General features: G+C 40.4%; 1 protein-coding gene across 24 annotated transcripts in view; it reads right to left on the bottom strand.

Moving 5' to 3' along the window:
• Positions 1-12,755, bottom strand: part of lrrfip2 (leucine rich repeat (in FLII) interacting protein 2) — a 113,928-nt gene that overhangs the window by 52,095 nt on the left and 49,078 nt on the right. For 8 of the 24 annotated variants that reach the window (XM_053232588.1, XM_053232585.1, XM_026936128.3 and 5 more), the window contains 5 exons: positions 9,855-9,908; positions 9,661-9,711; positions 3,347-3,421; positions 2,599-2,640; positions 1,224-1,286 (listed from right to left, as the gene is read on the bottom strand). The exons of 8 other annotated variants lie outside the window; for them this stretch is intronic. In XM_053232588.1, the coding sequence (XP_053088563.1) occupies positions 1,224-1,286; positions 2,599-2,640; positions 3,347-3,421; positions 9,661-9,711; positions 9,855-9,908 (285 nt within the window). The remainder of the gene's footprint in view (positions 1-1,223; positions 1,287-2,598; positions 2,641-3,346; positions 3,422-9,660; positions 9,712-9,854; positions 9,909-12,755) is intronic. 8 more of the 24 variants (XM_053232589.1, XM_034302986.2, XM_034302987.2 and 5 more) reach the window with 4 other exon arrangements.

Raw genomic sequence — 12,755 nt, 5'->3', positions numbered from 1 at the left:
AACAACCAATTAATGCCTGCAGCTAGCAAGAAAAGCATGAATTGGTCACATGAATTATTTTCACTTAAGGACAAATAACTGGTAAACAATATGTTAATCAAAGCAAGAGGAACTGGGAAAAGTTATTGGAATACATGGTACTCCATGGAGTACCAGAAGATTTTATGAAAATGAAAATCTGGCTGCTTCTGCAAAGAAGCTACGACTGGGTTGTGGATTGTCCAGAAAGACAATGATTCAAAACATGCATCTAAATACAAACAAAATGGTTCAATGTCCAAAGAATCAAGCTTGTAACATGGCCATCCCCATCTGCTGACCTAAACCCAACTGAAAACCTGTGAACTGAAAAAGAGAGGACCTAAAACCATGGAAGATCAGGAGATAATCTGTAATAAGTAATGTGATTCCTTATTCTATATTTTCTGATTATTATAGGCAAAGATTCCATGGTGTTATGTTGGCAAAGGGGACTAAATGCAGGAGTGCTAAGAATTGTGATGTGGTTTTATTTAAAAAAAAGGAAAAAAAAAAGATTTTTGATAAATCTTTTTCATTTTCTATAATACATTTTACTTAAATTATATTTTAATCATATTTTCAGTGTAAGATTAAGTTAATTATCCAAAGGCATTTTTCATAAACTTTTTTTTTTAAAATATAACTTCACAGTGGGTGCTAATAATCATGGAGATGAGTGTAGTTTTCATGTAGAATTCAGTGGATGCTTTGGGCTAACCTTAAATGTTGATAAAAAGCTGTCTATTTAAAATAAATATTCATTAAAATTACATTGTTCCTAAAAGAAACCCAGAAAACTCTACATAATTACATTAATGTACTACAATGTAATTACATTAATTACACTACGTAAAGCAGCAATATGTACCATACACCCAGTGTCACACCATTGTAGCGGGTCTATGTTGTCCTTATTAAATAACAGGTTAGCCCTGTACAAAATGGAGAGCAAATCTTTCTATATTCTTGCAGAAGAAATACTGAAAAAAAGAGGAATAACTGCATAAATGCAAAGGAATTTAATCCATTAATTCACAAGCTGCAGAGCACAAATGCCTGATCCACTGCTCCACAAGTGCCTGATCACTGCAGATGGGGTTAAGACATTATATATAACTTAGAATGAAGCAGACACAATTTATAAAACATGCCTAAAATATTTTTACTTATAGAAATTTATACTCAGAGTCAGAAGCACTGACCAGTAGGTCAGGTTTTTTCCTGAAGGACGCAGATTTCCTGTGAAGGTCATTATACACTGAGCTCTAAAAGGAAGACAGCATATGGTTAACTCATGCTAAATGTGATAGATGACTCTATGCCATGCAGAAAAATAGAAACCATCAGTAGTTTGAAAGGAAGTCTTTGTGAAGGAAGCTGCTCATTTTTTAAAATACAAAATAAAGTATACAGTCAGGTCCATAATTATTTGGACAGTGACACTATTTCTTTAACTTTGCCTCTGTACACCACCACAACGGATTTGAAATGAAGCAATCAAGATGTGATTGAAGTGTAGTCTTTTAGCAATAATACAATACAAAAATATTGTATTAATCATTTAGGAATTACAGATATTTTTTAAATCGTACCTCCCCCTTTTGACAGGCCCAAAAGTAATTGGACAATTGACTGAAAAGCAGTTTAATGGCCAGATGTGGGCTGTTTCCTCCTTATTTCATGACACATTATGGAGATAAAAGGTCTGGTGTTGATTCCAAGCTGTTCAAGGGAACTATGCGATCCAACGAAGTGTTGATGCAAGCAAAAGAGGCCACCATTAGGCTGAAAAAACAAAACGAACCGATAAGAGAGAGCAGAAAGAGTGGCCAAATCAACAATTTGGTACATTCTTAAAAAGAAGGAAAAGCACTGGTGAGCTCAGCAACACCAAAAGGCCTGAAAGACCACGGAAGACAACTGAAGTAGATGGTCGCAGAATTCTTTTCTTGGTGACGAAAAACCCTTTCACAACATCTAAGTCAAGAACAGTTTAAAAAAAAACAAAAAAAAAACGCCTGACTAATTCTGATGCAAGATTAACTTGTACCAGAATGATGGGAAGAGAAGAGTATGGAGAAGGAAAGGAAGGGCTCACAATCCAAAGAATACCACATTATCTGTCAGACATCTGGAGGAAGTGTTATGGCTTCCAATGGAACTGGGTCACTGGTGTTTATTGATGATGTGATGATAGAAGTAGCAGGATGAATTCTGAAGTGTATAGAGCTATACTTTCTGCTCAGATTCCCAAGAGCTTATAAATGGAATGTTCTTAAAAGGCTGAATCAGCACCTGACCTCAACCCAATTTACATCTTGAATGCTTCATTTAAAATCCATTGTGGTGTGCAGAGGCAAAATAACGAAAATTGTTTCACTGTCCAAATACTTATGGACCTGACTGTAACTAATTTGGAACAACTTCAGATTTTTCAATGAATTGAATTTCAATTATTATTGTCAGTGATGATAGAAACATGACTTCTGAGGGGGAAGAGTATTTCGTAACCTATTACAAAATGATGCTGACCACCAATTATAGTCTTGTAAATTATAGAACATGAATTATACATACAGTGGAATGAGAGCTCTTCAAAGAGGAACTACTGCCATCCAACTGCAAAGAGATCAGGATTTTGTAAACTACATAAAAATTTTAAATCAAATAACCACCCATGCCAATGTGCAGTTATAGGTGAATGAACATTTAGAGGATTAGTCAAACCACACCACTCCAAAAATGTGTCAACTAATGTGATAGTCTAAGCAATAATGGTGAGTGATGAAAATTAAATTAGATATTTTTTGTACTAAATTGCTCTTTCAGCAATGACTTGTTTAACCAGTGGCTTGTTCATGATCATTTCAGCTAGCATTTTGGGTAAGTAAGATGCAAATTCCATAACAAATTCCTAATCATATGCTCTTTTAATAAAAAGGGCATGTCTCACACTTCTTTACACCTACATTCAAGTGTTCATGCTAAACATATATTGGTAGTATTGAAAACTGGTTACAGACTTAACTTTCCTGAGATTAAGAGTCACAGTAAAGAAGCTGTAACCAACATTGACGATATTGCTAAAATCCACCAGGTTAAGCTACCAAAATAATGTTAAAAAAATTACACAAAGACATACCAAGAAAATAATTACTTTAAGCAAATCAAGATCTTTTTCCTTCAGGCAAAGCAAGCTGGTTTTCTCTTGTTCTAGTTGTTGTAAGTCCCTCATACTCATTCTCAAATGTTACTGAAAAATTGAATTAAACACCACTAACAAAAAAGAAAAAAGAAAAAAAGAAATGCACAAACAGAGACGCACCACCAAGCTTTTTTTCCTAGGGCTGGTCATGAGGCTGGAGTAATGCGAGTTGCCTCGCAGCGATGAGGCAGTAGACTTTAAAATAAGGAAGAAATTCAATGTATAAGCATGTCTATTTTACATTTGGTTCTTTAAACAAAGGGTGCAATTGTTCTTAACTCAACTGTTCTCTATTTTAAATCTTGGAAGTTTGGAATTGGGAACAGATTATTTGGAGGAAAGATTGTTCAACTCAGCACCTTGACATCATAAACCAATAAAGTTCATCATAAAATATGCATTTTAATCAGCAAACTCTCAAAACTAACATGAATATGATAATATCTTGACAGTGGTGTTCACAGAATTTTTTTTTCACAATCTCAAAGTGACTCAAGATATACATATTAATTACACACACACACACACACACACACACACACACACACACACAGAGAGAGAGAGAGAGAGAGAGAGAGAGAGTCAGGTCCGGAAGTATTTGGACAATGACAATGAGTTTTTGTGATTTTGCTTTTATACACCACCACTATGGATTTGAAAAAAAAACAATCAAGATGTGATCGAAGTGTAGACTTTCAGCTTTATTTTAAGATGTTCCACAAAAATATGGCATTTACCATTTAGGAATTACAGCCATTTTCAGCAAAGTACCTCCCATGCACAGCGGCTCAAAGGTATTTGGACAAAGTGACATAACTGTAAATATAACAATTTTAATACTTGGATGAAAATCCTTCGCAGTCAATGACTGCCTGAAGTCTGGAGCCCATGTTTTCAAAACTCAAATTCTGAGTTTCCTCCCTGGAGATGCTTTGCAAGGCCTTCACTGCAGCCACCTTCAGTTGCTGCTTTTTGTGGGACTTTCTGCCTTCAGTCTTGTCTTCAGTAAGTGAAAAGCATGCTCTATTGGGTTGAGATCAGGCGACTGACTTGGCCATTGAAGAATATTCCATTTCTTTGCCTTCAAAAAGTCTTGAGTTGTTTTCACAGTATGTTTAGGGTCATTATCCACCTACACTGTGAAGCGGCGTCATATCAGTTTTGTAGCATTCGGCTGAATGTGAGCAGAGAGTATAGCCCTATACACCTCAGAATTCATCTTGCTACTTCTGTCAGAAGTCACATCATCAATAAACACCAGTGAGCCCGTTCCAATGGGAGCCATACATGCCCATGCCATAACACTGCCTCCACCATTTCAAGTCAAGTCAAGTCAGGTGGAGTTTGTTGTCATTTCAGCCATTTACAAGTACATAGTGAAACGAAACAACATTTCTCCAGGACCAAGGTGCTACATAAGACAACACAGAACAACACAGAACTACGGGGACTACATAAATTAAACAAAGTGCACAAGTGCAAACGTGCGGACGCACAAGACAGTACAATAACTACAACGCCAACCAGTACGCAGTTCTGTTTGAAAGTGACCAAGTGACAATAGTGCAAATAATACAGAGTTTGATATAAATAGCTTAAGTAATGTAAACATAATGGTATTGTACTATGTGTAAACATAATAGTAGCAGCAGCAGCATAAAACATGTGCAAAACATGTGTAAAACATGTGCATGGAGGATGTTCAGTTGTGTGTATGTGTATATATGTATGTGTGTGTGTGTGTGTGTGTGTGTGTGTTCCTTCCTTCAGTCCAGTTCTAGGTGTTGAGGAGTCTGATGGCATGAGGGAAGAAACTATTGCACAGTCTGGTTGTGAGGGCCCGAATGCTCCGGTACCGTTTACCAGACGGCGGGAGGGTGAAGAGTGTGTGAGAGGGGTGTGTGGGATCATCCACAATGCTGGTGGCTTTGCGGATGCAGCGGGAGGTGTAAATGTCCGAGATGGAGGGAAGAGAGACCCCGATGATCTTCTCAGCTGTCCTCACTATCCGCTGCAGGGTCTTGCAATCTGAGACAGTGCAATTCCCAAACCAGGCAGTGATGCAGCTGCACAGGATGCTCTCGATAGTCCCTCTGTAGAACATGGTGAGGATGGAGGGTGGGAGATGCGCTTTCCTCAGCCTTCGCAGAAAGTACAGGCGCTGCTGGGCTTTCTTCATTATGGAACTGGTGTTGAGCGACCAGGTGAGGTTCTCCGCCAGGTGAACACCAAGAAACTTGGTGCTCTTGACGATCTCCACGGAGGAGCCGCCGATGTTCAGCGGAGAGTGGTCACTCTGTGCTCTTCTGAAGTCAACAACCATCTCTTTAGTTTTGTCCACATTCAGGGACAGGTTGTTGGCTCTGCACCAGTCCGTTAGCCGCTGCCCCTCATCTCTGTATGCTAACTCGTCGTTCTTCCTGATGAGACCCACCACGGTCGTGTCATCGGCGAAATTGATGATGTGATTTGAGCTGTGCATTGCTACACAGTCGTGAGTCAGCAGAGTGAACAGCAATGGACTGAGCACACAGCCCTGTGGGGCTCCAGTGCTCAGTGTGGTGGTGTTGGAGATGCTGTTCCTGATCCGGACTGACTGAGGTTACAGAGGGAGGTGTTCAGGCCCAGCAGGTTCAGCTTTCCAATCAGGTGCTGAGGAATGATTGTATTGAATGCTGAACTGAAGTCTATGAACAGCATCCTAACATAAGTGTCTTTATTGTCCAGGTGGGTGAGGGCCAGATGGAGGGCGGTGGTGATGGCGTCATCTGTTGAGCGGTTGGGGCGGTAAGCGAATTGCAGGGGGTCCAGTGAGGGAGGCAGCAGGGTCTTGATGTGCCTCATGACGAGCCTCTCGAAGCACTTCATGATGATGGGTGTAAGTGCAACGGGACGGTAGTCACTGAGGCAGGACACTGAAGACTTCTTTGGCACGGGCACGATGGTGGTGGCCTGGAAGCACGTCGGAACAACGGTGCTGCACAGGGAGGTGTTGAAGATGTCCGTGAAAACATCTGCCAACTGGTCTGCACATCCCCTGAGCACCCTGCCAGGAATGTTGTCTGGTCCAGCAGCCTTTCGTGGGTTGACTCTGTGTAGAGTCTTCCTCACGTCGGGCGTAGTTAGACACAGCACCTGGTCATTGGGAGAAGGGGTGGTCTTCCTCGCCGTCACGCCGTTCTGTGCCTTGAACCGAGCGTAGAAATCGTTCAGCGCATCTGGGAGGGAGGCATCACTGTCACAGGCAGATGGTGGTGTCCTGTAGTTTGTGATGTTCTGGATGCCCTGCCACATGCGCCGTGTGTCTCTGCTGGCCTTGAAGTGGTTGTGGATTCTCTGAGCGTGTGCACGCTTTGCTTCTCTGATGGCCCGGGACAGTTTGGCCCTCGCTGTTCTTAGGGCCACCTTGTCGCCTGCTCTGAAAGCAGAGTCCCGTGTCCTCAGTAGCGCGCACACCTCTGCAGTCATCCACTGCTTCTGGTTGGAGCGTGAGGTGATGGTCTTGGAGACAGTGACGTCATCAATGCACTTGCTGATATAGCAGGTCACTGATGTCGCATATTCCTTCAAGTCAGTGAAGTCACCGTCAGTTGCCGCTTCCCTGAACATGTGCCAGTCAGTGTGTTCAAAACAGTCCTGAAGAGCAGAGATGGCTCCTGCTGGCCAGGTTTTCACCTGCTTCAGAACCGGTTTGGTTCGTCTGACTAGCGGTCTGTATGCTGGGATTAGCATAACAGAGATGTGGTCTCAGTAGCCGAGGTGGGGGCGGGGCTCCGCCCAGTACGCGCCGGGGATGTTTGTGTAAACAAGGTCCAGCACGTTCCCTCTTGTTGCAAAGTACACATGCTGATGGAATTTAGGGAGCACTGACTTGAGATTTGCATGGTTGAAATCTCCGGCAACAATAAACAGTCCGTCAGGGTTTGAATTCTGCAGCTCATGTGTCATGTTTGACACATGATGTGCTATACTTTGGATCATGGGTTGTTCCTTTCTTTTGCCATACTTTTCTCTTCCCATCATTCTGGTACAAGTTAATCTTGGTTTCATCAGTCCAAAGAATCTTATTCCAGAACATGGGAGGCTTTTTTAGATGTTTTCTGGCAAAGTCTAATCTGGCTTTCCTGTTCTTGAATGTTACCAGTGGTTTGCACCTTGTTGTAAACCCTCTGTATTTACATTCATGAAGGCGTCTCTTGATTGCAGATTTTGACAATGATAAGCCTACCTTCTCCAGAGTATTCTTGACTTCTGTTGATGTTGTGAAGGGGTTTTTCTTCACCAAGGAAAGGATTCTGCAATCATCCACTTTAGTTGTCTTCGGTGGTCTTCCTGGTCTTTCGATGTTGTTGAGCTCACCAGTGCTTTCTTTCTTTTTAAGAATGTACCCAACTGTTGATTTGGCCACACCAAGGTTTTTGCTATCTCTCTTAGATTTATGTTGTTTTTTCAGCCTAATGATGGCCTCCATCACTTGCATTGAGATCTCCTTGGACTTCATATTGGTAGCTCCAGTCGAACAGCTGCCAAATGCCAACTCTGTATATATACCTGATATAAACTCCAGACCTTTTATCTGCTTCATTTGTCTTATAGTAACAACAGAATGGACCACACCTGGTCAATTAACTTCTTTTTAGTCAATTGTCCAAATATCTTTGAGCCCCTGAAAATGGAAGTACTTTCCTGAAAATGGCTGTAATTCCTAAATGGAACCTCATAAAATAAAATAAAGCTGAAAGTCTACACTTCGATCACATCTTGATTGTTTTATTTCAAATCCATTGTGGTGGTGTATAAAGGCAAAATCACAAAAACTCAAATACTTCCGGACCTGACAGTATAAACACACAAACTTGCATTCCTCATCTTGTATCTACACATGCTCCTACTACTTCATTGCAGTTACTGAATAATTCATAGCAGTAACTAGGCTTGTGCGATACAACAATATTATCATCCCTACATGATATTAGGTTGCCACAATATGTAGTGCCGTTTATTGCCGATTATATTACTAGACCTGCCAACTGTTATGAATTTTGTGTAGGAGTGCCCCGAAGTATGGTAGTGTTAGGGACTAACGGGCTAATGTTTAGGTACACTGCTTTATGAGTATTGAGGTTGGGAATGGGTTTGCGGCTATGAGTCTGTGTGAGCCGCTATGAAAGACTATGTCTTCCCTTTTTTTTTAGCCTTCATATTTTTCTTTTGTATTTGTCTGTGGAAGTAACACCGACAAGAATAAATGCTACCCATTCAGCAGCACTCTCGTCTGAATCATCATTCGTGAAAGGAAAAGACCCAAAAACATAAAAATTATCCCAGAATGGCAGAAAGTTTGGCAGACGATTTACCCTGGAGCTCTTCATAAGTCCTCCATGAATAGCTCCCCTGACCATGGAGGCGGAAATCAGGAAAGGTTACACCAGTGTGGCAAAAATATGCCAAAGAGCAGTCTTTCTCTCACCAATAAAATGGGAGCAACATATGAATCTGGAGTGATTTGCGCAGGTGTTCTAAATTCTTTGATAGACACTTCATGGAAGTCCCGCCCCATTCCTCCAGTGTGCTACATCCGACGTAGCTGCTTGTGCAGTTCCCTCATTTAACTGAGAATCTTTAAATTCTATTACAGTTAAATAAAATCTATCAGTGTATGTTCGACTTAGCTAACATTAGACACACACAGATTTAATATCAGTTAACTATAATTGTGATGGCACTAGAAAATTTCAACTGATATTGGTCAAAACGGCCCTTTCGGTTTTCAGAAAAGAGAAGAAAAAAGACTAAGATTTAATTTAAGCCAATAGATTAAATAGGCCTACAATGAAGTGTCAAATGTAACCCTTTAAAAAAAATAATGTTAAGGGTGATGATAATTAGTAATTAAACAGGCTGATTTTTTTTTTTTTTTTAGTTTTTTTTTTTCCTCTTTGTTCTCTTATGTAATCAACACTGAGCAGCATCAACAGAGAAAAATTTGGCCATGTGAACATTACACAAATGCCTTGTAAAGGGATTATATCAAAATGTGCTGTTATTTTATTTATTTATTTTTTTTAAACAGTTTACTGTGCATTACTGCATCACTTAAAAATCCACCATCCAGCACAGTTTTCACGATGGCCACAGCTCCTGACTACACAGCTGATAATATTATTATGTCTCCGCTACTCTCCTTAAATCAGAATTTTTTTAGGCTACCGTTTACACACAATTAAATATTTTTTCCATTATAAAATATCATGATAAATCACGATCAGGAAAGCAATCTCTCTCACAAGCATAGTAGTAATTGAATAACAGACTCTAACGTGAATAATACAATAATAAGCTGGGGGTTTAAGAGGTTGAAGGATATCCACTGTGCTTTGCATACAGTAAAATTTGTAGAGACAAAACATTAAATTCAACAAACTGTAACAAACCCTGTAACTTCCACTGCTGTGGACAGACACGGCATCATCTTCCAGTCCCTTCTGAGGAAAAAAAAATAGAGGCATTGGGGTGAGGGTTAGAGAACAAAGCCAATTAACAGAAGGGAAACGAGAACACAGCCGATAACAGAGGGGAAAATAGTGAAAATGGAAATAACTAGAAAAGACAGGAAACAGATACAAACTCTGCGACTCTGGCTTCTGGATTGATTGCCATGGCGGGCCTTTTCTGTGTCAGCCTGAATTGGTGTAGAGGACCAAAGCAAAGGAGTGGAAGAACAGAGAAATTAACTTAGAATGACAAAAATACAATGAACAAAACCTATTAGAGATTCTGCAAGTTTACCAAAACAACACATGCTGTAACAGAACAAAACAAATACCCACACAACTAGCCTAACCAGTATTTTCCCTTAAACAAAACACACTTCTATCATTATGTAAGAAATAAAACACATTGGGGGGCCCTAAAAGCATTTCATATAAGGTGGACATTCAACATGACCATACTCAGAACCAGTTTATGGAATTCCTTTTCATTACTGTAATAACAGAATATTTTCCCTCTCACTACAGCAACAAACAACCAATATGAGGGAAACTTTTTTTTTTTTTCAATCTTGACTAATAAAAAGCAAAGGGGAAAAAAAGATTCTTGATGCATAAAAGTGCTGATCAATAGGGTGGGAAAAATAATCATTTGTACAATGCTCTGGTGTCATGTCAGACCGTAACACATTTTGTCCCCTGGTTTGGGGTGATTTAGTTGTGCTTGAATTTTTATTTATTTATTTATTTTTTTGTGAGAAAGGGTTTCCGTCTATCCTATTCCATAGACCAGGTATTTGAAAAACACGAGAGGTTGTCGTCACATGCAGAGAGTAATCAGTACTTGTCAGATATTCCTGCAGTTTCTTTAATGTTGCCGTAGGTCTCGTGGCAGCCTCCCTGGTAAGTTTTTGTCTTGTCCTTTTGTAAATTTTGGAGGGATGTCCTGGTGACGTTCTTGGTAATGTCACTGTGGTCCCCCATTTTCTCCACTTTTTGATGAATGGCCTTCACGGTGTTCCATGGTACAGCTAATGTTTTGGAAATTCTTTTGTACCCCTCTTCTGATTGATATCTTTTGACAAGTATGATACTGTATAAACTTTGTAAGCTCTTTGTGGACCATGGCTACAGTAGTCAAATGAAACCAATAAGATATCAAGAAAATTCTACAGAAAAAGCTGGTCTTTATTTGGCATTAATCAGAATAATTTCATTGATGATAGCTGTATGATAGTTATTTTTGTACGCAAGATTGAATGTGACTGATTCATTCTGAACACAGCCACATCCCCAATTATAAAACAGTGTGCACGCTTATGCAACCAGGTCATTGTAACTTTTTACTTTTTCCTGTTTTTCCCTAAAATATTTGATTGTTTCTCACGTAATTTTTATATGTTGTAATTTCACATTGAGGTTGGAAAAAAGTTCTGACATGATTGATTTTGGTTTCATTTTTTCATCACAAAAACCTGCCATTTTAACAGGGGGGTGTAGATCTTTTATGTCCACTGCAAGCTTGAGTAATGAGGCCACATCGAGAAATGTTTTTATAATCAAATGATAACCCCCTTAATCAGAATCAAATCTAACTGATTTAAAGCCATTTAAACATAGACTGAAACCATCACACTAATCTGTTTTGCGCATGAAAAGCCTACGTCAATTTACGTTCTGAAGGATCCTAGAACACAACTGCTCATAACTGACATTTACTAGCTAGCTGACAATATCCATCATTTTAATCAGTGTAATGTAAGTATAAGTAGGAAGCTAATGTAAGATGCCAACTGAAAATTTACTGCTAAACAGCAGTCAACATTTACACCAAACACAACTCCTCTCTGCTTCACGTGTCTAACCCTCTCCTCAGTGAAGCACCCACTGAGAAACCTGAAAGAGCTCTGGTTATAGGAGACTCTATCTTACAGCACATGAAATTAGCTAGGCATTTACACTATACCGGGAGCCAGTGTGCCGCACATAGCAAGTAATCTTAGGGTCTTAGGCAAGCATAGGTTTTTAAAGGTAGTTTTTCCACACTAATGATATACGCCTTCATCATGGTAGTTTTTCCACACTAATGACTTCGTCAGTCAGAGGTTATTAAGAGTAACAGTGTAGAAGTGTGTAAATTAGCGAAGGCGATGCCTGATGCAGTAATACTCTCTGGCCCTATCCCAATGCAGCGTGGTGAAAAAGCAAATTATGGACTTTGAACTGCTGGATGTACAGGTGTTGCTCCAAAAACAATGCAGGATTTACAGATAATTGGAGTAGTTTTGAGGGCAAGGCTGACCTGTTAGGGCGGGACGGTATCCATCCCACTTGGGAAGGTGCTGCTCTCATTTCTTGCAGCATAGCTCACAGTCTCAGAACAGGCCAGAAAAGAGCAGACAAGAATGCTAAACCAACAGTTTGCTAGCTGCACTGAGTTGTCACTCAGGTTCTACCATTTTGAGACTGTGTCTGTTCCCAAGCTAAACAGCCAGCAGTGGGGGCAGTCGTGGCCTAATGGATAGAGAGTCGGACTTGCAACCCGAAGGTGAATCTGAAGGTTGCGGGTTCGAGTCTCGGGTCCGGCAGGGATTGTAGGTGGGGGGAGTGAATGACCAGCGCTCTCTCCCACCCTCAATACCATGACTGAGGTGAGACCCTTGATCAAGGCACTGAACCCAACTGCTCCCCGGGCGCCGCAACAAAAACTGCTCCGGGTGCGTGTGTGCTGCCCACTGCTCCGCGTGTGTGTGTTCACTACTGTGTGTGTGCGCACTTGGATGGGTTAAATGCAGAGCACGAATTCCGAGTATGGGTCACCATACTTGGCTACAAGTCACTTCACTTCACCTTTGATCTGAAGATAGGACTGTTAAATATTAGATCTCTTACATCTAAAGCGCTAGCATTAAATGAAGCTAATAGATACAGTTATATACATCAGCCCTATCTAACTGGCAGAGAAGGAGGCGTCACACTCATTTATAATGATAATCTAGGTGTCAAACAAAAACCTAGACATAAATTCAATGCTTTGG

The sequence above is a fragment of the Pangasianodon hypophthalmus genome, chromosome 3, assembly GCF_027358585.1.
Source record: "Pangasianodon hypophthalmus isolate fPanHyp1 chromosome 3, fPanHyp1.pri, whole genome shotgun sequence".
In the NCBI taxonomy this organism is placed as follows: Eukaryota; Metazoa; Chordata; class Actinopteri; order Siluriformes; family Pangasiidae; genus Pangasianodon; species Pangasianodon hypophthalmus.
The sequence above is the reverse complement of the archived record's forward strand: the minus strand, read 5'-3'. Positions and strand labels throughout refer to the sequence as shown.